This window comes from Dreissena polymorpha, chromosome 7 (genome assembly GCF_020536995.1).
Source record: "Dreissena polymorpha isolate Duluth1 chromosome 7, UMN_Dpol_1.0, whole genome shotgun sequence".
Classification (NCBI taxonomy): domain Eukaryota; kingdom Metazoa; phylum Mollusca; class Bivalvia; order Myida; family Dreissenidae; genus Dreissena; species Dreissena polymorpha.
Window position 1 is genome coordinate 54,856,171 of NC_068361.1, and position 24,650 is coordinate 54,880,820.

General features: G+C 38.3%; 1 protein-coding gene across 4 annotated transcripts; it reads left to right on the forward strand.

Annotated features, from left to right (window-relative positions):
- Nucleotides 1-581: 581 nt before the first annotated feature.
- LOC127838316 (WD repeat-containing protein 47-like) lies at nt 582-24,328 on the forward strand. 4 transcript variants are annotated; one of them, XM_052365980.1, is made up of 11 exons: nt 582-2,177; nt 3,547-3,751; nt 4,943-5,470; nt 8,170-8,565; nt 10,474-10,550; nt 11,199-11,359; nt 12,870-13,039; nt 17,506-17,676; nt 18,343-18,465; nt 21,190-21,408; nt 23,665-24,328. In XM_052365980.1, exons 1-11 carry the CDS (start codon nt 693-695, stop codon nt 23,805-23,807), a joined length of 3,678 nt encoding a protein of 1,225 aa, XP_052221940.1. In that variant the 5' UTR covers nt 582-692; the 3' UTR covers nt 23,808-24,328. The 4 variants fall into 4 exon arrangements, with proteins under 4 accessions (XP_052221940.1, XP_052221942.1, XP_052221941.1 ...); XM_052365982.1 differs by lacking the exon at nt 8,170-8,565 and adding an exon at nt 9,220-9,258; XM_052365981.1 differs by having other exon boundaries at nt 4,997-5,470.
- Nucleotides 24,329-24,650: the final 322 nt, after the last annotated feature.

A 24,650-nucleotide genomic window follows, 5' to 3' on the forward strand; every position in this document is an offset into this window, starting at 1 on the left:
AATAAAATATTATTTCTCGAATGAGTAATGTATTTATTACTAATTATTTCACGCATGTATGTACTATAATAGGAATTTGTTATCAAGATGAGCTGTAATATGTGAATTAAAGATTTTTTCTGTTTTGATCCTCCTTATTTTGTAAATAAATGTATATGATGTATGATTTAATTATATACATGTACTAGATATATGCCATTTACAGATGCATTTATTTTGAATATATATAAACACACACATATTAGTAAGCATTTTTTGTTGGAAATATGCCGTTCTGAAGCAATTATAAATATCTTTAAATATCTGTTTGTGTTTTTTTTCTTTTTCAAAATAATTGAAGACCGTATTGATTTATTCGACGCTTTGTGTTTTTCAGTATGTGAAACATTTTATTAAAAAAGTATTTAATAATTTTCAACGGTTATTTTTCTTTCCGAGAAGCGGGACCGATGTCTTTGTATAGGTCCCTGCAGTATAATTAGTTGACAAACAATTTTATTTTGCCCTTTATATATGTATATAGATTGGTGACCGTTTTGACATACCGGTATACCGAATTGACTTTCAGTCCGCATCTTAAATTAACAACATCAAATATAGCCGACGACGATATATTTCATTGAAAAAAAGCGAAACTTTTGTAATTGTTTGCTGTTGTATTGTTTTTACAACATTACGAAAGTAAGAAAACCATGCCTCCATCAACTATTACAATGAATGAAGCCGATGTGGTGAAGTTAATTTCAGAATTTCTTCAAAATCGTGACTTAAACATTTCTATGTTGTCTTTGGAACGTGAAACGGGTGTAATAAATGGAAAATTCTCGGATGACATGCTGTTTCTGCGCCAGTTGATACTTGATGGACAATGGGATGATGTCATAGAGTTTGTCCAACCACTGGAGACAGCTGATGGCTTTGACTCTCACAAATTTCAATATTTGATTAACAAACACAAATATTTGGAACTCCTGTGCATTAAATCTGAGCCAAATGTTTTTCAGAACTACGAGTTTACAGTTGATGAGGTTGTAAAAACCTTGAACAATCTTGAAAACCTTTGCCCAACAAAGGAAGATTATAGTAATTTGTGTTTGTTGCTGACATTACCCAAATTGTCGGATCATAGTGACTATCATGACTGGAATCCAAGCAATGCCCGCGTTGAATGCTTCAGAAGTGCTTATTTGCTTGTTGAAAAATTTATGCCACTGGATAAAAATGATAACAAAATGACAATGTCTCAAAATGACCGTCTCCTACAGTTACTCCTGAAAGGATTGCTGTTTGAGTCCTGCATAGAGTTTTGCCAGCAACAAGCCACCAAAGAAGGGTCTGGAGAATTGGACTTAAAGGATGTTTCATTGTTGATTGACAGTGGCTTCAGCGATGCAGATTTAAGTTTATTGTCTTGGCTACAGAGTGTTCCCTCAGATGTATTTGCCATACCTTTTGAACAGAAATCTATGAATCTAGACATACGGCCACTGATGAAACCATCATTAGAAGCTTCATGGTCAGAACAAATTCTTGTTACCCCAATTAAACCAAAAATGTTTCCACACTCGGCTGTTCCTAATATGCGTCCAAGGTCAGCAGAGATAATGTCAAGGTCTTTAAATCCACAGTTTGATGGGCTAACAAGTGGACTGTGGAATGGAAGAAATATAATGAACTCCTCTTTTAATAGTCGAAGTATTCTTTCACAGTCTGTTATACCTGGTATAATGACACAGAGTTTAAAAGCAAAAAATCCAATGGAAATGTCCATGCACAAGCTGTTTCAAGAAGGAGAAAAACTTCAAACAGAAACTGCTTTAGGTGACAAATTACAGAAAAGGAAAGAAGAAACCTTGCCAAAGCCAGTATCATCACAGCCTACACAGAAACCTTCCCAATTGCAAAATGTTCCAAAGCAAAATGTTCAACCTATCACTCCACAAAGAAGTGCTACTCCCCCAAAGATGTCCACGAGCTTTCACAATAAGACTCCACAGTCGTCAATTCGTCTGCAGCAGTCTCAGCCAGTCCCACCCCAGCGCTCACAGTCTCCGACTAGAAGTATCACTGTGGACAACAGACAGAGCACTGAGAGAAATTCTGAATTTCAGAGCTCTAACAGAGATTCTAGTTCAGAGCTTTACAAAGAATACCAGAAACAGAGACAAATGCTTCAGGTAAAATCCACTCAAACATCTTAGTATTAAGTGAGAATCAATATGGCCAAGTCAAAGTTTCTAACCATTTCCAATTCAAATTCATTATCCTGGACATTCGCCACTGCAATAATTACAAGCGAGTTGGAAAATTCCATTTTGATTGACACAAGCATTCTCCATTTTAAAAGTTTCATTGTTGCGGGGCTTGCCCTGGCCCAAAATTTCTTTGAGCCAACCAGTTTTCATTTGTTGGCGCGCGAAAACTGGTTATGAAATAATAATATATACCATCGATTTTTGTTTATATTTCTTTTAATGGCACCAAGCACATATATCACAAAGTACAATTATATCAGATACAGTTTTCAATATAGTCAATAATGATTTTGGTACTTATCCAAAAACAATCATCATTTGTTTAATACATGTACATTAAATCACAATTTTCATAGTGATAGAGAAATTTTCATACAGTACATTTTTGAGAATATAGATGAATGTCTATTAATAAAATGGTTAAACTTATGGACTAATCCAGAAAAAATAATTTCATCAAGATGTTCTATATAGACTTGCAACATGTCACCAGTCATGTCAAATTCTTGACGGGCAAATTCTGTAATGTGTGAAATGATACAGTTTGTTTTTAATGTTACAGTAACACTATGTAATGTTTATGTTTAACATATATTTGTGGTTGCAGCATTTTTCCTCCCGACTTTGAGACTGGTACCGGTACCAGTCAAATTGGGAAAATTAGCGTTGTTATTGTCCGAATTGGGAAATTTATTAATAAATTGCTGAATACTTAATAAAACATTTACAAATAATAAACTGCATATTAACATCAAAATGGTGAGTGATTTTCTGCGAAAGCCTGTTTCTATTAACAGTAAACAATGAGCTCATTCAATTAAACACTCTTCAATTGAAACTGAAGCCTTGCTTGACAGTATCAGCTTTCACTGTCTTAATTGGGACTCTGAGCCTCTGGTTTGATACTGCAGCCTGTCTGAACCAGGTTTGTGTCATTAGACTTGGCCGTCGATGAAACAGTAAAAGTAAAATGAAGCACAATGTTTTGGGACAACTTTTGTGATTTTCAGGATATATTAGCATTATCTTCATCGGGTCATGCATGTACATGTATGTATAAACTATAAACATGCCAATTATGGGACATTCATTTTTGTTTAATTAATTGATTGACTGATAAACGTATTAAACACAAACACATCGGAAAATGATTTACACAAATCACCTATTTTTTTCCAAAATAAGAAATCCACATATTTACCATGTCTATAAAAGTTATTAAAAAAAAGAACACAAAGTTTCATGCCGAAGAATATTAATGATTTTACAATAACTGCAAATGTTTCTTCAGGAGAAGCTTGCTGAGCAGGAACGACAGCGAGAGAAGTTTGCACAGGAGTTACTGGACTTGGAGAGCAAAGAGCTGCAGGACCTAGCAGACAACCGTCTGCTAGAGTCACAAGATGTCAGATTATCTCAAGACAAAGATTTACGTACTGGCAGTATTCAGCCTGTGCCTGTGGAGCAGAAACTGGTTCAGAAGGTCATAATGCAAAGTAAGAAATGGTAACCAAGGTGACCAATGAAAAGATTTTATTCTATAAATTGTAGAACTTAAATGTTTATTGCCGTAATATACGAAGTTTATATCAAAGAACATTGAAGTTATCTTCACTCTCTGACAGAATGTGTACAGCTCTTGCAGAAATTGCATGTTTGATTATATTTTTATTTAAGTCTAGGTGAGTAGAATCAGTGTATCAGTGTTGTTCCACTTGTTTTGATCACTTTTTCCAGTATATTATGAATGTATCCATATTTTAGGGAAAGATCTAAGATGATGATCACAACAGATTGCTGCTAATAAGGGTCAGCATTTTAAGCGAGACCAATCTCTTGTTATTTTCTAATAAATCATTATCGTAAAGGCTTTTCAATTTGCAATGGAATAATAATTTTTAATTAGATTTGCATACTGTTAATTTTCTGTGTTTACCAGCCCACAGGGGAAGCTTAGTGAAGCATAAAGGAGCAGGCTTCATGTCTAGATCGTTCCCTAATTTATGTTTGTACCTCTGTATGTGTATCTTTATTGTATGTCACAAAATGGTTAAATGGCATGGTCTATATCATCACTGAATATCATTAGTAAAAACACAGTCATAAAGTTTGTCACATATTTCCTCTTACTTTCCCTTTATGTTGTTCGATGGGCACACTTTCCAACATTTTGCACCATATTATATAGCCACCTTGCATAAAGCTGGATAAAGCAGTTACAGTGGTCAAGTGTATGTGCGGACGTGGAAGCGTGTGTGGGTTCGAGCATGTCTGGACTAGAACTGTGTTATTGGTTCCCTATCGGTGGTTTACCCCATGTTTATGTCAATATCTGTTGAAAATATAATGCTCTGCATTTTTACAATTTCCTCTTAATATTTTTTTTAGGACTTTTAGTAATTGTTGTAATGCAATATGTGTTGAAAATACATTTAAAACTCGTGAAGGAATGTGTTTTTGGTTTTGGTGAATATGACTCAACTATTAGTAAAATGGTCAGACATAAGCATGGTGCAGTTTGTTAAATAATTCAGGCATTATTGACTATTGGCTAGTCAGGCATTTGGCTAGTTTAAACTCGGTGATTTCTTTTGAAATCAGTTTAAACCTATCAGTAAAATGCTGTTCATGATACTGCCTATGTGTATTGCCTTAATATATAACTGTCATTATCTGTATATCTGTAGCTATTAGGACCAGTACACCCATAAAAACTGAAGATGAAAATACTCGATCTGCAGGTGAGCACCCAATTGTGAAACCTGTAGGTCACCAACTGGAAACATTCACAGCCTGTGAAGGCTTGGCCCTGCAGTTTACCCCTGTGAAGGGGCCAAGTGATTACAATGGCTTCCATGAACCGCCCAGCTTCTTAACTGAGGCAACTCCAGAGATGAAATCTGTCCCAAGTCAGGCCAAGCAATGCACTGTTTCAAATCTGACAAAGAAAAGTCATCCCAACTTCACGCCCATACAAACACCACTTGATCCAAGAGCAGTGACAGAGCCACCAAGTTTCTTATGTGGGGAATCACCAGCTTTTAGATTAGACAATCATCATACCGATGAAGGTTCCTCAGAATTGCAAGTGCTTAATCTACATAAAGAATTATCGAAACCAGAAGACACTGCACATGGAAAAGGAGAACGTAAAGCCAAGTCCCTATCTCCTCCCACTAAGGCTCAAGCAGAAAGGCTGGGAAGTATGTTCACAGGTATATCTGTTTTTAACCCTCTAATTTTATTGATTAATTACAAGTTTTGGGTTATTTCTTACAACATTTACTTATTATACACCCATTACCATTGGTAATGGGGACTATGTAGGAGTCACTTTGTCTGTCTGTCAGTCTGTCTGTCTGTCCCAAAATTTCATCCGATCTTCACCAAACTTGGTCACAAGTTGTATCTAGATGATGTATAGGTCAAGTTTGAATATGGGTCATGCCTGGTCAAAAACTAGGTCACGGGGTCACTTAGTGTGTTTTAAACCAAAAGTTTGTCCGGATCATAACTATGTCATTTATCGTTAGATTTTAAAATAACTTTGTACATTTGTTCAACATCATGACACGGTGTGTCGTGTGAAAAAAGTACGTCAATATCTCCAAGGTCAAGGTCACACTTGGAGTTCAAAGGTCAAATGCTTCTCCAGGCCATAACTTTATCATTTATTGTGAGATTTTAAAATCATTTGGCAAATTTGTTCACCATCATTGGACCGTGTGTCGCGCGAAAGAGTTACGGTGATATATCCAAGGTCAAGGTCACACTTAGAGTTCAAAGATCAAAAATGGCCATAAATGAGCTTGTCCGGGCAATAACTATGTCGTTCATTGTGAGATTTTTAAATCATTTAACACATATGTTCACCATCATTGGATGGTGTGTTGCGCGAAAGAATTATGTTGATATCTACAAGGTCAAGGTCACACTTTAAGTTCAAAGGTCAAAAATAGCCATAAATGAGCTTTTCCGGGCCATAACTATGTTGTTCATTGTGAGATTTTAACATCATTTTGCATATTTGTTCACCATCATTGGTCGGTATGTCGCGTGAAAGAATTACGTTGATATCTCCAAGGTCAAGGTCACACTTTGAGTTCAAAGGTCAAAAATGGCCATAAATGAGCTTGTCCGGGCCATAACTATGACATTCATTGTGAGATTTTTAAATCATTAGGCACATTTGTTCACCATCATTGGACGGTGTGTCGCCAGAAAGAATTGCGTCGATATCTCCAAGGTCAAGTTCACACTGTGAGTTCAAAGGTCAAAAATGGCCATAAATGATCTTGTCCGGGCCTTAACTATGTCATTCATTGTGGGATTTTAAAATTACTTGGTACATTTGTCCACAATCATTGGACAATGTGTCATGCGAAAGAATAATGTCGATATCTCCAAGGTCAAGGTCACACTTGGAGTTCAAAAGTGAAAAATGGCCATAAATGAGCTTGTCCGGGCCATAACTATGTCATTCATTGTGAGATTTTAAAATGACTCTGTACATTAATTTTGTTCAGAGTCATTGAAGGGCGTGTCATGCGAAAGAATTCAAGAGTTCAAAGGTCAAATTGGCCATAAATAATAATGGCATAATAATTCTTAAACATGGCCACAAATTAGATTCTCTTGTTTTGTGAAGACAGCATGCAAAATAGTCTGTGTCAATGCGGCACGTGGGAGTATACGTCACGTCTGTGACAAGCTCTAGTTTTGTTTGGATGTTCATGACAGTCAGAAGTTGTTAAACCTGAAACACAAAGCAAATGCCTCGAGTGAAAACAAAAAGCATCAGGTTATATACATCATATATTACAGTCCACACAGACAGTGCTGAGTATCCCATATATCAGTCAAATCCAAACTAGGCAAATTTTTACAGGACAGTAGGTACTGTTAAATGGGAAAAAATACAGGACCTCCTCTTTTTTTACAGGACCTACCGGCTACAGAATATAATAGTAAAATAACTTGGTTTCATTGCTGGGATCAAGGTGTTAATGATATAAAATGATAAAATTATTGAATAGCTATTAATTTTAAGGTCACACATTTGTATCTGACGTTAAATAATAATACACGCCATACAATAACATGGTACTAGTCTTGTTTAGTTAAAACATATTTAAAAAATGTTGAACGCATGTTTACAGACCAGTAACGGGAATCGCTCCTTCGATATATCTTAAGAACGTTTTCCAAAACGCTTGTTTACCTAAGCTATGCTTAGCCCACATGTCAGATATGAGTCTGGTCAATACGGCCTCAATAAATGTCATTATGCGGACCAGCCTTTTTCACGCATGGACATTGACAGCCAAGATAATAACGGTTCAAGCATCAATGACAATGATCATTATTATACATGTACATTACTATTGCAACCACACAAATTGGTATCTGTATCATTTAAATTTTAATAATCAGATTTATGATTATCTTGTTAAGTGACTATTGTTGGTACTGAAAAGCACGCTATCGCTATTTTTGCACCTCAGATAATTTTCAGAGCTGTAAACAAACCTATACCAACCAACGAACTCGTTATCATTTTTTACCAGACAATTGGTCCTGTAAATTTGACCGACAGGCCGGACCTTACAAAATTGTACAGGACATGTCCGTCGGTCCGGCCATGTTTGGCTGAGACTGCCATATATCTCTAATAGGCAGCCTTTAAAGACATAAGAATTCCTTCCAGGTGTGTACACATTTCACTACAGCTGGTGTATGACTGTTCATGTTTATCAACCTTTAATCTAAGAACTGTGTGCGGTATTTTCTGCCATTCTTGCATTGAAGCTGTTCAAAGTTTATTACATTTAAAGAATGTACAAAGACAGTGAGAACCAATCTGTGTTTCTACTTTCAATATGCTAGTATTCTTAATGCTTCCATTATGTTCAAGTGAATGGCAATGTTGCCAACTATGCAAGTAAGACTGCTCGCCCCAAGACATCTACGAATAAACCAACTGGATTGAATAGATCAAACTCAACCAAACTGCCTGCCTCAAAGAAACCTGTGCTTAGTGCCAATAGTAAAACACTCCCAAGAACCAAGTCTATGAGGAGCTCTACCAAGAACCAGCATACAGGTTCCCAGCAGAATCTGCAAGTCGGCGCCCAGACACTGCCCAGAAAGGGAACCAGGGCTATTTCAGTTCAGGAGAATGGGGCTGGGAACCAGTCAGGGGTTAGAAAAAACTCCAAGGCTGGTTCCACCGATCCCACTACCAGACCAAACAACATAAATTTGAGTGCTGGGCCAGGGATCAGAAAGTCTATTGGAAGGCGTAGTTCAGGTATTTATAAGGGTTGGCATGAATTTAGCATGTTGTTCAATGGAAGGGAACCAATGAAATGCTGACCCTTGTTGAATCTTGCACGCGTACAAATGAAAGTTTGCAGCTGGAAACTACATGAGATATGACAATAAAACTTATAAGGAATTGCACAGCATGAATAACAGTGTTTACGGCATGGCTAACATGGATACATGTAGTTATATTTAAGACTTCAATGTGGATTGATATCTTTAAGCATGAGTGAATCATCAAAGGCTTAAAGTAACATTATGTTTGATGCATGAATTTTCCTGTAAGCACAGAACCAGAGGATTGACTGGGATAAAAAGTATGCAATATGAAAGCAAGTTGGAAGGCTGTAAGTGAAATGTAACAAAACCAGTCACTGTCTAAGTCACTGATCACTGAACTAGGGATCAGGAAAGTATTTTACTGCAGGGTTACTTTTTTTTTTGCAAAGGGATACATTTAATACCATGTGTTGACAATTTTTGTAATGTGGTATTGTTTTGCATGTGTTGTGTGTATGTTTTTAATAGTTTTCATTCTACTTAATTTCCTCCTTTATATACCCAAAACCATTGATTCTACGGTCATATTGCATGATGAATGTCTTTAAAAATATGTGTTTTTGTGTTTCTATTTTTGAAGTATTTTTTGATGGCCCCCATCATCTACAGCTGCCAGGAGGTAATATAGCTATCGGCCTGTCTGTTTGTTTGATGGTTTCTTAGTTTGTTATTGAATGCAGCATCTTGTCTAAGAATCTAAGAAAAAAGTTGTTACCTCTCTAGCCGCCATATTAATGACTCAATCTTGATAAAATATGGTCAGCATGTTTATCTTGACAATGTAAGGCAGAGTTTGAATCTGGGTAATTTGCTTTTAAAAACTGTGTCACCTGATCAAATTTAAGAGAAACCTTGTATGTTCTAGTTATAAATTAAGATTATGTAAAATATGACTCTAGAGACAACTTTAAGTCTTATGAATATTGAATATAAGGTATTCGCTCAGTTATTTACCCTTTGAATGCAATTTAATTAACAATGGTTCGGTTTATTTGTGTTTATCATTTGTGTGTTGTTGTTATGCAAGGTTTGATTATTTAAATGCTTCCTTTAGAAGAAGGCATATAGCAGTCCAACTGTACGTCTTTCCATTTGTATGTCAGTGTGAAATTTACTGTCTCAGCCATAACTGAGCCATATATTTATGGATTTTGTAAATAACTTTGCACAAATTTTCACCATCATTAGATGACGTGTTGCATGTATATGTAGTACCATTCTTTCTACCTCAAAGATCAAGGTCATATTAAGTGGTTTAAGGTCAAATTTGGCCATAAAACAGCTTAAAAAGTCCTTTCTCAGCCTTTACTTTGCCATTTTATGAGGTATTTTTTAATAACTCGACTCAAAAGTAAGCCATCATAAGACTATGTTGTGTATGTAAAAATCCTCTCCCTACCTCAAAGGTTAAGGTCATACTGAGAGGTCCCATTTGTCCATAAAACAGCTTAAACATTCCGGCATCAAACATAAATGCCATATAAGGTTGGATTAAAAAAAATTGGGCACAAATTAACACTTTAAAGATCAAAATTGGCTATAAAACTGCATTTTTGGGGGGAAATTTTTTCATTCATAATGCTATTTTTAGATAACTTACCACTAATAACAACCATTAGGACATAGCATTTCCTGTTGAAAACCTGTTGCCCGACTACAGAGAATGAGTGTCACATTTAGAGGTCAAAGGTCAAATTTGGATATAAAACAGCTTTTTTAGGGCCATATTTTTCTTTTATCATTCAAATTTAAGACAACTTTCCACAAATGAGTGCCACGAGGAGACTGAGTGTCATTATTTCTTGTATGTTGGCAGTTGTGTGTATGTTTTCAGACAGTCCTGGCCAGCATGAAGGGAGGAGTCTACACCTGTCTGACATCTCAAGCAGCCCAGTGCACGGTCGCAGCAAGGTATCTGTTGGCCTACCCAGGGGCCTTTTAGGGGTAGAGGTGGGGGTGGGGGTATATAAGTCGAAAAAAATGTAATGTCAAATGATAAACAGTGTATTCGGTCAGGGTTTATAAACATTCCTGTTACTGTGGTTTTGATTGTTAAAAAGGAATGTGCTACATTAGATAAATCTATATGTCCTTTAGTATATTTATATTAACACTGTATTGGTATTCTGGTTTCTGTGTATTCTCAATGTGCCAAACATATTGTCGAAAATATCAAAACATGATAGTCTATAGTTACTGGCTTTTGTTTGTAAATGTTGGTTTTTGGGTAGCAATTGCATGATGCAATAACAAACCTGGCCATTGATGCAAGCATACGTGTCAATATGAGCCCACTCCCAGAGCTGCGTTCTGGGAAAACTGGGCTTAATGCATGTGTATTAAGTGTCATCCAAGATAAGCCTGTGAAGTGTGCACAGGCTTATCAGGGACAACACTTTCTGCCTAAATTGTATTTCTTTAAAAGAAAAAATACAACAAAAGTGGAAAGTGTCTTCTCTGCCTATCCAGTGCAGACTTCACAGGCTAATCTGGGATGACACATATGCATTATGACCTGCTTTTCCATTACGCGGCTCACAGAGTGCATGTTGTGTGTAGAGTCAGGTGGGCGGCCGGTCCCACTTCCTGCCAGTGGCCACCCTGGAGGACATGCAGGCCATACGGACCGTGGCCTTCCACCCAACAGGGGACGTCTACCTGGTGGGCTCCAACACAAAAACCCTCCGCATCTGTGAGTTCCCAGACCTTGAGAAGCTCCAGTAAGTGTATACGGAACTATTTTAGCCTTACTCTGGCTAAACTGGGCTTAATGCACGTGCATTAAGTGTCATCCCAGATTAACCTGGTGCAGTCCACAAAGGCGATATAGAGACGATACTGCCCGCTGCTATTCGTCTAAATGAAGTCTCTTGTAATTAAAAATCCAGTGTAGGCAGATAGTGTTGTCCCTGATGAGCCTGTGCAGACTGCACAGGCTGATATGGGACAACATTTAACACACATGCATTAAGCCCAGTTTTCTCAGAATGAGGCTTTGTTGAGTTCCCCGAAGGAGGCTTATTTGAATGTTTTATAATGGTTCTTGCTATGCATTTGTGGCTTGTATCTTTTGTGCTGTACATAATTGCTATTACTGTAATTAATATGCAGTTTAATTGAAAGCAACGGACATTGTGTAAATTCCCAATCGAAAAAAGTACATATTTTTTTTCCAAATAGGACCTCAAACTTCCCAATTGAAGATTTCCATATTTTTTCACTTTAAAATAAGTCTCAACAATTAGTTTATCTCTGATCATTCCATATTTTAAGCATGGGTTAGCCAAAAAACTACACACCTTTCCAAATTTAAGTCAAAACAACGCCATTTTTCCCTATCCAAAGTGATCTGGCCCTATTCCCAAAATGGTGAGAAAACCCCCACTGAAATGATGAAACTGTGACAAGAAAGGTCATTCATTCACCAAAACATTCCTTTTAAGAATAAAACAGAAAGACTACTTAGAATAATGCTACCGCTACTATGCTGTGTAAACTTCAATACATACTTGTGTTTGAAAAAGTTTTACATGGGCTCAAATTTCTATTTAAGATACAATATGGACCTCAGTCCGGGAAAACTAGGCTTAATGCATGTGCTTTAAGTGTCATTCCAGATTCATCTGTGCAGTCTGTACAGGCTAATCAGAGATTACTCTTTCTTTTCAATAGCATTTTTTGTTTAAAGAAAGTCTTTTATAATTAAATCCAGTCTAGGTAGAAAGTGTAGTCCCTGATTAGCCTTGTGGACTGCATAGGCTTATCTGGGATAACACTTTACACGTCAGGTTTTTTTTCTCCACTTTTTGGGAAGATAGCCCATGGCTTTGGAATTGGGAATTTTATCGGCATTTTCATGAAATTGGGAAAATAAATTCATTAGCCTTTTTTTCCACACGAAAAGTCCACTGATTAGGGAAATACTAAATTTGATATAACTCTTTATAATCATTCAAATTAAAAGAAAAAATCATATAATACTTTGTTACATGTAATTGAATTAAAATTGAGATAAAATACAAATAAGACTTCTTTCTGGGAAAAAAAAAAGGTTTTTTTTTTGTTTTTTTGGGGAAATTGGGAATTTTTTGCCACATTTTGGGAAAAAACTTATACTTTTTGGGATTGGGAACATAGCCAAATTTCGGCTATAAAATCGGGCCAAAAAAAAACCTGCGCGTATGCAGTTTTTATTTGAGAAATTGAACCTCGGTGCCTCTATGTGTGCAGGTTGAACCACATGACGTACCCGAGCAAGGTTCTGTACCAGAAGCACAAGCATCACAAAGGCAGCATCTACTGCAGTGCCTGGAGCCCCATGGGGGACCTTGTGGCCACAGGATCAAATGACAAGACCATCAAGATAAATAGGTTCAACCCTGACACCTGCACTCTCAATGGTGGGTGACTGTGAGCTTAAGCTTTTGCATGATTATTATGAAAACATTAATGGGTATGTTTTTGTGTAATGTTTATTGTCAACTTTTTACAGAGGTTTTAACCAACATTTTAATTAATATACATGAAGCATGCTCTCAAATATTTCTATTTTAAAGCGAACACATTTTACACTAAGACAAAATAACATTTAATTAAGTTGCTAGTTCTTAAGCTGGTTTTATCGCTTCTAATGTTGTTGTGTTGTTTTTGTCTAAAAAATGTCCACATATTGAAAAATTAATTAATGAAAAAAATCTAATGCTCATGCTGAATAAAACTGCTGATATCATAACGTAGTGCTTTTAGTAGGAGTTGTGTTTCAAATACAGTCAACTCTCGATTTTCTCGATATATCGAAGTAAGCTTAATGTCCCAACTTTTTTCCTTCTTTATCTATATTAATAAATATCGCATATCTCGATTTCGTTATGTCGAATAATTTGATATATCGATATAAAAATGTGTCCCGAGTCCCAATTTTATGTGTATTTAATGTGGTTTATCTCGAAGTGCGAATAACTGTCCCAGTGTCGGCAAAGGTGAGAAATTTTTTCTTTGATACTTCACCATCCCGCTTCGCCCCGCTGCTCCCGATACTGTGCCGTAGATAATTGATCCGTTAATTGCATCAATGACCACACGTGTGTAATGTCGTTAGTCATTAACACTTGAGTAAGGGCTGTCACTTTAACTGTCACTTTAACTGCAAATAATACACAGCCTGCCGAAAGGCTGAAAGAGTAATTGTTTTTACAAACCACATTCCAAAATGCATTGAGTTATATTTTTACGTATATAAACCGTCGCAAATTTGCAGAATGTTGTTTTCTATCCTTGAACTCCTACAGTCATTATCATGGCTAACTTGAAAATCTACTCGATTGAACTTTGCGTTTCAAACTACAAATTGTACATGTACAGTTCAGTATTCTGGAACGTGATTTACGCATGTTCAGATGGTCTTGATTGGACGTCAATTGCATCATAACTTTAAATAGCAACATTACCGGATGTTTACTCGACAGTTTAGAAAAATGATAACCGCATGTGTTCATGCAATTCTGTAACACTTAAAACGTCATTTTAAGCATTTAAATAGCAAATTTAATCTTGCCTCGTAAAGACGCGTATATATCAGGTAGTAGAGAGTATTATGCCACACGATGATGGTTTTAGTTAAACCACTAAGCAGGTATTTAGATATTTAAAAAAAGGTAAATTTTCGTCTAATTTTATCTTTAAAAACGCCTAATCGGATATCTCGAATTCTCGTTATCTCAATAATTTTTTTTGTTCCCGCCGACTTTGAGATAACGAGAGTAGACTGTATATAAAGAAAAAGTGTGAAAGAATAATAGATTTTTTTTAATGAAGAACAAATATTTAATCATAATATCATAGTTGAAATATTTATCTATCAGTTTACACCAAAATACAGATATATACAGTGTAAGTAGTGACAAGTAAACAGGTTTAAAAAAAATCGTGTCAACATGTGGTGTTGAAGCTGAAAGTTGTAACAAAGGCCCATGCCAATGTAATATCGTCTGTGGAGTCACAGCCATGCCAATGTAATAATGTCTGTTGAGTCACAGCCATGCCAATGTAATATCGTCTTTGGAGTCACAGCCCATGCCAATGTAATATCGTCTGTTGAGTCACAGCCATGCCAATGTAATATCGTCTGTGGAGTCACAGCCATGCCAATGTAATATCGTCTGTGGAGCCACAGCCATGCAAATGTAATATCGTCTGTGGAGTCACAGCCCATGCCAATGTAATATCGTCTGTGGAGTCACAGCCCATGCCATTGTAATATCGTCTGTGGAGTCACAGCCCATGCCAATGTAATATCGTCTGTGAAGTCACAGCCATGCCAATGTAATATCGTCTGTGGAGTCACAGCCATGCCATTGTAATATCGTCTGTGGAGTCACAGCCCATGCCAATGTAATATCGTCTGTTGAGTCACAGCCATGCCAATGTAATATCGTCTGTGTAGTCACAGCCAGCAGAATAATGGGACAAAACAAAGTGAAGCTCTGCAAAGGAAAAACAGCCTGTCCAAAAGCAAGCGGAAAAAAACTAATAATTCCACAGAAGTAAGGTATTAGAAATTCATGGCGTTGCAAGGTTCAGTGGAAAGACAACCACATGAGTTGCATACAAGACTGAACAATATGGAAACGTGGGAGCGTTCTTTAGATCTCCCCAAAAGACACCAAGTACTGGTTCTAGGCCCAGGAAACGGACTCGAGAGCATTTATATAAGCCTTAGGCTTTCGATGCAATCGAGCTAAAATAAATAGGTTTAAACTAACAATATGGAACAGTACAAGGATTACTGTGAGGAAGAAATGGATTAGGATGATCCATTGTATGGGATTGAAACAGAGGGTGACAGCCCTACTGCATCTGTGAATGTGAGTACAAAAATATCGATTTCAGACGTACTTGACCCTATCAATAATCGCACAACTGAAAGTCGGTTTCAGACCATGTCAACACAGTTTAAAGCGCATGAGGAATGTTCAGTTAATGTTGACAGAGTTCTGGCAGAAAATATATAATTGAGCTTTTTGTTGAAGGCATCTATGATATATATTTTGGGGATTTTTTTTTCAACAAAACTGAAAAAGGGGAAGAAATTTCCCAAAGTGAGCTGAAAAGATTGGGACAATTGCATCAGCTTTAACTTTAAAGAAATTCTCTATGGGGAAGGGGCCTCTCTCTTGAGGGAAGGGGCCTATACAATGCCCTTGCTTGAGAAGGAAAAAAAGCCGTGCATCGCCTTAAGCGACAAAAAGATGCAAAACATTGAAACATACATCTGTGATCTTGACAAAAGTGGTCAGCAAATATAAAAGCATGGAAAAGGACAGAAATGAAAAATTGGGTACAATTATTGATTAGTTAATGACTCACTGGCTTTACTTGGTCACGCTAACAGACAGATCAATTTAGCTTGTAAAGATTTCTGAGGTTGGAACTGAATGCCGAGTACAGTCACCTGTGTAATCACAGCAGACCTGTGACAATCATATCTGTTTGATGATGATGTGTCAAAATCCGCCAGAGAATTAGAAGATTCTGCAAAAATCACCAACATAATGTTTAGTTCTCATAGACCATTCAGAGGTGGACTTATGTGCAGGTGAGCTGGCATGTTCCATGTTACAGTTTTATAGGTGTCAGAGCACATGGCAGCCGTGACAGAAATGGTAGTGCAAGAAATATTAGTGGATGTTAACATTGTTTATAAGTTATATAAATCCTAATTATGTAGTTAGTTAGGACACCATATCACAATGGATTCGAGTAATCCTGATGAAAGCTGGATTCAATGTTCAGGAATTTGGAGCTCATAGTGTAAGGAGTGCAGCAGTGTCTACAGCTTATGCAAATCATGTACCAATATCTACAATTCCTGACAAGGCAGGCTGTTCAAATGAAAAACATTTGTGCAAAGTTCCATTGTAAGAAGATAAAAAGCACAGATACATTTCAGCATATGTATTGGATTACATGTAGATAATGCTGATTCATGGGCTCAAAGCTCTGCCTTAGTTTATCACATTCTTGCTTTGAAACCTCATTTAAAAATTAAACAAGATTTAGTTTGACATTTAATTTCAATTCTATGAGTTATAGAATTGATGGATCTTGAAGGGCTTAAATTCTCCCACCTTCCCGGCAAATCAACTTCAAGGAAGGTTTAAGTATAATTTCAAGATATTGTTCAAATATATAACTTTCATTGCTGACCTGGTAAAATATAATAATAATGTGAAAAACTTCTTTGCGCATGAGCAACATATCTCATTTAAGCCTTCCATCAATTCTATGACTCATATAATTGAAATTAAAGGGGCCTTTTCACGTGATGTAGTTATGATATTTGTGAGGAAACACGTAATGCTGAACATTAACCATTCTCTAAAATATCCATTACATGTATATGCATTATTTGACAATTTGAAGTTATAAAGCATTGCAGCGCGAAACAATTGAATAAGTTGGAGAGTTCTGTTGTTGTCGTTATATTTTGTGATGCTACGAGGATTGCTTATATAAAGTATAAAATACATTACTTATTGTATGAGAACGGATGGTAAGTGGTCTAAGCGATAGACTTACTCCAGGGGTCAGTGGTTTGAACCCAGTTGAGGGTTACTTTTTTCTTTCTTTAATTTTATTCTTTTTTTTACTGGAGCTTTTGAGATTCAATGTTTACATTAATCAATATAAAGCATTTAATGATAAGCTTCTATACATACCAAAATCTGTGAATAGGCCCTTTTAAACGTCAAATTAACCTAGGTAAGTGTTGTTTAAATTTTAAGTTTTCATGTCTTGAGAAGATTCGGTTTAGATGGTTTCCATTGTACTGTACACGAAGCAATGTTGTTGCCCCTGATTGCTTCAGATGATGACCTGGAGCTGACGTTCCATGATGGTACGGTGCGGGATCTGGTGTTCATGCAGGACCTCAGTAACCGCACATCCCTGTTGATCAGTGGTGGCGCGGGGGACAGCAAGATCTATGTCACGGACTGCGCCACTGCTGTCCCTATACGTGCCATGTATGGACATTCAGGTAGGGCAAATATAGAGTTTGATCTGGCGATTGCCAAAACAAATACCGAGTAGCTCAAAATGGAGATTTACCAATCAAATCAGTTTATTATACATCTTGGATTTAATAAGAGATATATGAGTATGCATGTATGTCCAGCCAAGCAAAATAAATGTTTTTATGTTGCCTAAGATTTGTAGTTTGTTCTGTCATGACTGCTGACATGTGCCAAAATAATGTGCACATGTCAATAACCCCTGTGTGTTTCCCAAAAATGCAGAGGGGCAGGGCGCAGTACATTTAAAAACGAACCATGGCGCAGCGCCACGCAAAAAGGACCTGCCAAAAACACTAAACCCGTGTTTCTGTACTGTTCGGTGTTGATGCTGTGTAAATGTCCATTACAAATGTTTCTGTACTGTTGATTGTTGATGCTTTGCACATGACCATAAACTGTGTTTCTGTACTGTTCATTGTTGATGCTATGCATATGTCCATAACCCGTGTTTGTGTACTGTTCATTGTTGATGCTAAGCATATGTCCATAACCAGTGTTTCTGTACTGTTCATTGTTGATGCTTTGCACATGACCATAAACTGTGTTTCTGTACTGTTCAGTGTTGATGCTATGCACATGACCATAAACCGTGTTTCTGTACTGTTCATTGTTGATGCTGTGTTCTGCAGGTTGTGTGTACTCATTGCACACCTGGGGCAGGTGCATGTTTGTGAGTGGAGGGCAGGACAAAACCGCGCGCTTCTGGGACCTCCGAGCTTCAACACCCATCACTGTCATACCCAGCCCTACAGGTAACCAGCAAGGCACCCTTGTCATTGATAATAATCAGTAATTTCTTAGAGGTCAGCTGGGCCCAGTATCTCAAGGTCAGCTGGATTCAGTATCTCAAGGTCAGGTAGGCTCAGTATATCAAGGGCAGCTGGGCCCAATATCTCGTGGTCAATTGGGCCCAGTGGTCAGCTGGGCCCAGTATCTCAAGGTCAGCTGGGCTTAGTATATCAAGGGCAACTGGGCCCAGTATCTCAAGGTCAGCTGGGCCTTATATCTCAAGGTCAGCTGGGCCTAGTATCTCAAGGTCAGCTGGGCTCAATATCTCAAGGTCAGCTGGGCCCAGTATCTCAAGTTCAGCTGGGCCCAGTAATTCAAGGTCAGCTGGGACAAGTATCTCGAGTTCAGCTGGCCCCAGTATCTCAAGGTCAGCTCAGCCCAGTATCTCAAGGTCAGCTGGGCTCAGTATCTCAAGGGCAGCTGGGTCCAATATCTCAAGGTCCGCTGGGCCTAGTATCTCAAGGTCCGCTGGGCCCAGTATCTCAAGGTCAGCTGGGACAAGTATCTCGAGTTCAGCTGGGCCTAGTATCTCAAGGTCAGCTGGGCCCAATATCTCACGGTCAGCTGGGCCCAATATTTCAAGGTCAGCTGGGCTCAATATTTCAAAGTCAGCTGGGCCCAGTATCTCAAGGTAAGCTGGGCTCAGTATCTCAAGGTCAGATCGGCCCAGTATCTTAAGATATTGGGCAGCTGGGCCAAATATCTTTAGGTCAGCTGGGCCCGGTATCTCAAGGTCAGCTGGGACAAGTATCTCGAGTTCAGCTGGGCCCAGTATGTCAAGGGTAGCTGGGCCCAGTATCTCAAGGTCAGCTGGGCCCAGTATCTCAAGGTCTGCTGGGCCCAATATCTCAAAGTCAGTTGGGCCCAGTATCTCAAGGTAAGCTGGGCTCAGTATATCAAGGGTAGCTGGGTCCAGTATCTCAAGTTCAGCTGGGCCCAGTATCTCAAGGTCAGCTGGGCTCAGTATCTCAAGGGTAGCTGGGCCCAGTATTTCAAGTTCAGCTGGGCCCAGTATCTCAAGGTAAGCTGGGCTCAGTATATCAAGGGTAGCTGGGCCCAGTATCTCAAGTTCAGCTGGGCCCAGTATCTCAAGGTCAGCTGGGCTCAGTATCTCAAAGTCAGCTGGGTCCAAAGTCTCAAGATCAGATGGGACAAGTTTCTCCAGTTCAACTGGGCCTACTATCTAAAGTTCAGCTGGGCCCAGTATCTCAATGTCAGCTGGGTCCAGTATCTGGAGGTCAGCTGGGCCCATTATCTTAAGGTCAGCTGGGCTCAGTATCTCAAGGGCAGCTGGGTCCAATATCTCAAGGTCCGCTGGGCCTAGTATCTCAAGGTCCTGCTGGGCCCAGTATATCAAGGTCAGCTGGGACAAGTATCTCGAGTTCAGCTGGGCCTAGTATCTCAAGGTCAGCTGGGCCCAATATCTCATGGTCAGCTGGGCCCAATATTTCAAGGTCAGCTGGGCTCAATATTTCAAAGTCAGCTGGGCCCAGTATCTCAAGGTAAGCTGGGCTCAGTATCTCAAGGTCAGATCGGCCCAGTATCTTAAGATATTGGGCAGCTGGGCCAAATATCTTTAGGTCAGCTGGGCCCGGTATCTCAAGGTCAGCTGGGACAAGTATCTCGAGTTCAGCTGGGCCCAGTATCTCAAGGGTAGCTGGGCCCAGTATCTCAAGGTCAGCTGGGCCCAGTATCTCAAAGTCAGTTGGGCCCAGTATCTCAAGGTAAGCTGGGCTCAGTATATCAAGGGTAGCTGGGTCCAGTATCTCAAGTTCAGCTGGGCCCAGTATCTCAAGGTCAGCTGGGCTCAGTATCTCAAGGGTAGCTGGGCCCAGTATTTCAAGTTCAGCTGGGCCCAGTATCTCAAGGTAAGCTGGGCTCAGTATATCAAGGGTAGCTGGGCCCAGTATCTCAAGTTCAGCTGGGCCCAGTATCTCAAGGTCAGCTGGGCTCAGTATCTCAAAGTCAGCTGGGTCCAAAGTCTCAAGATCAGATGGGACAAGTTTCTCCAGTTCAACTGGGCCTACTATCTAAAGTTCAGCTGGGCCCAGTATCTCAATGTCAGCTGGGTCCAGTATCTGGAGGTCAGCTGGGCCCATTATCTTAAGGTCAGCTGGGCCCATTATCTCAAGGTCAGCTGGGCCCATTATCTCAAGGTGAGCAGGGGCCAGTATCTCAAGGTAAGCTGGGCCAAATATTTTGAGGTCAGCTGGGCCCAGTACCTCAAATTAAAATTAATTTTTAAAGCAATTTTATTTTTTTACACATGCAATATACATTTGTTGACTATGAACACATATATTAAATGGTGAACAATTAAGTCACATAAATAACTTAACCCTAACATTAACGGCTGCTAGATTAACTGGTTGTTAAAGCTTTGAGCAGCCAGACCAACGTAATATTGGAGATGGCAAGAACAAAGGTTATTACCATATTTTAATTTGACCAAGTATTTATAGACTGAATTTTCCTATGCAATAATAAATTGTGTAAATCATTCAATTTAAAAAAAAACTTTTCTAATGCTAGACAGCAGTAAATGGAACCCTTCATGTTCCTATTGGTTGTTGTTAGAGCTGAGTGAAAATTGTTACTGATACATCATTGTATGAGCAGGGTTCTGAGACTAATCATGAGCATGCCATGTGTCTGACCCTGAATATTCATAAATATAGCCATTGCAGACAGCGCCTATGCATCCGTGTGTGTGGACCCCACAGAAAGGATGCTGTGTTCTGGCCACGAGGATGGCTCTGTGATGCTGTTTGATATCCGCGCCTCTCGGGCCATCCAGAGTTTCCGTGCACACAAGGATGAGTGTCGCTGTGCTCGTTTCTCTATGAACGCCCTCTATCTCCTCTCCAGCTCATATGATGGGCGCGTGGTTCTAACAGATATGCATGGTGGGATCATTAATCTAATTACACAGTCATGAGCAAATATTATAAATACAGTTTGGGCAATTTTTTGTATGCCCCAAATGGGTTGGCATAAAGCACTCACACTGTCCATCCATCATTCAGTCCGTTCGGAATTCTGTTTTCTGGAGATTTTTTACCAAAAGCTTATAGATATTCAGCTGATTTTGGTATGTGAGTCTATCTACAGGACTTACAGATCAAGATTTAGTTTTCGTTCTGGTCCATTGAATTTTGGCGAAGTTATGGGCCTTCGACTTTTCTTTAAAAACGCCTTCTTATTTTTTTCCAAAACGCTCTTAAATACTGTCCAAGGCCGGTATCTTTGTCAAATATCAATGGACCATAACTTTGTCATGATGTTTTTGTGGCTTCAGAGTGCAGTAGCGGGCATTGTGTTTCTCAAACGCAGCTCTTGTTATCTCCCCTCCCCCCAAAAAAAGACAGAGGAATATAGAATAAGGATTGTTTGTCCTTCCGTCACAAAATTGTCAGGGCTATATCTCAGAAACTATATTAGATATCAACGTGAAACTTCATGGGTGTACATATATTAATTAGTAGAAATGCCATGCATAAGGACCTGCATTTTCTTAAATAAGAGTTATTGCCCTTTGTTTGTTAAATGACATAACTTTTTAGGGCTATATCTCAGATGCCGTTCAAGATATCAACATGAAACTTCATGGGTGTATACATTTCAATGAGGTTAATTGTAATGCATACACACAAATTCCCTAGACTAAATAGTTTTATAGCTAATCTATTTTTTGTTTTGTGTCCACTTTACCCCTAAAGTATCATAGATATTGCTTTCATACTTGGAACACTCACATACTATCATAAGGGGACAGTAAAGGACAAGTTGCATAACTCTGGTTGTCATTTTTACAGAATTTTGTGTTTAGATCCACTTTACTTCTAGGCTTTTGCTTTCAAACTACAAATACTTTCATGCTATCATAAGGGTACTGTACCTGGCAAGTTAAATTTTACCTTGACCTTTGAATGACCTTGACTCTCAAGGTCAAATTATTAAATTTTGCTTAAATTGACATAACTTCTTTATTTATGATTAGATTCAATTGATACTTTAACAAAACAACTCTTACCTGACATACCACAATAGACTCCACCCAAACCATCCCCCATGCTGCCCCCCAAATCCCGCCCCCCCCCCCCCTCCCCGAATCCCCCCATCAATCACCCCCATTATATTTTTTTTAAATTAAAGATCATCTAATAAATAACCATCACACCCTCACACTATACCCCCCCCCCACCCCCACCCCACCCAAAAAGACTAATTTTTATTCACCCGGTTGGGTGGCATATAGCAGTTGAACTGTCAGTCAGTCTGTTCATCCGTCCGAAAAAAACTTTAACATTGGCCATAACTTTTTCACTTTTGAAGATAGCAACTTGATATTTGGCATGCATGTGTATGTCATGGAGCTGCACATTTTGAGTGGTAAAAGGTCAAGGTCATCCTTCAAGGTCAAATGTCAAGTTTATGGTGTCTATCCGTCCGAAAACTTGGGCCATAACTTTTTTAATATTGAAGATAGCAACTTGATATATGGCATGCATGTGTATCTCATGAAGCTGCACATTTTGAGTGGTGGAAGTTTAAGGTCAAGGTCATCCTTCAAGGTTAAAAAATAAATTAAAAAAAATTCAAAGTGGCATTCTCATGAAGCTGCACATTTTGAGTGGTGGAAGTTCAAGGTCAAGGTCATCCTTCAAGGTCAATGTCATCCTTCAAGGTCAAAGGTCAAAAATAATAATTTCAAAGCGGTGTTCTCATGAAGCTGCACATTTTGAGTGGTGGAAGTTCAAGGTCAAGGTCATTCTTCAATTTCAAGGTCATCCTTTGAGGTCAAAGGTAAAAAATTCCTACATCAAAAATTCTGGTTGCTATGGCAACAAATATATAAAAAAAATTGTTTTACTGATAATGGTGGAGTTTCACCGGTAGGGGACCATATTGCTTAGCAATCTCTTGTTTAAATTGTTATTGATATTGACTGAGAAACTGAATTATGCTGATTTTGCATGAAATAAAATACATGTTTACTGACAATGTATGCAGTATTAAGAAGTCTCAATCTTATATATACAAATATCTTTTGTGATGTTTAATCGTGTATACACCATAGTAATTGTATTAAATGACAACCTATTGGATGAACTGCCACTACTTTGTGAAAGCCCCACATGTCATGAGTTTTACCTCTGCAGGTGATCTGATGAAGGCCCTCCCTAGTGTGGTGGCAGCCGAGCACCGAGACAAAGTCATCCAGTGTCGCTGGCACCCTCAGCAGCTAGCTTTCATCTCCTCCAGCGCTGACAAGACTGTCACAGTCTGGGGGCTGCCTGTCTAAAAACTGTTAATATAACCTATTGGGGAGACACTAAGGCTGCAAGGAGTTAGTGGACAAACCATTTCTTGCTGTTTAAGTTTGGACTGGATTACTGATAATTAATTATGTGTTGGTGTAGTTTTCTGACGCATTGTATATCAACTCATTTTGACAGTTAATGTAACAATGTCATAGGTGCAGTATGCTGATTTTCTGACTTGTTTTATTTGACTTTTCATGTAATACAAGATGTCGTTCAAAAGTTACATGAATTGTTAAAGAAAATCAATCATGATTGAGTTACGATGGTCTCACTCTTTGTATGTGCAGTTGTTGGTAACATGCAACCTTTAAGCCTCATTTGTTTCAATACACTGAGACAAGGAAGTTAAGCAGTTTTCACTTAATTGCAAACAAATGATATGATGTATATGTAAGAGCTTATTATTGAAATCTCAAACTGTTGTTTACGTAGGACTGGTAGAAAGTGTTCATTAAATTGTATACCTTTTGATCTGACAATAAATAATTGTATCTTTTTATTCATTTTGTTTGCAATGTGTACCATTTTGGTAGAAATTACATTGACATCTGTTCATTTCAGAGATAGCTATTGCTATTGTAGTATTTCTAGTCATGTATAAACATTGGTAGAACATGGTATTACCAATGTAGTACAGTCCAAGTTTTCTGTTCATGTCTTGGTAGCATTGGTGCCTCTCTCTATATATTCATGTAATTGTTACTGTATACGTCTTTGATCATGGTTAAGCTGCTTTCCTGTATTATAAATTGTGAAAAGATGGATGTAACCCTTTCTCTGAGATAACGGGGCTAAACGCATGTGCATAAACTGTCTAACCA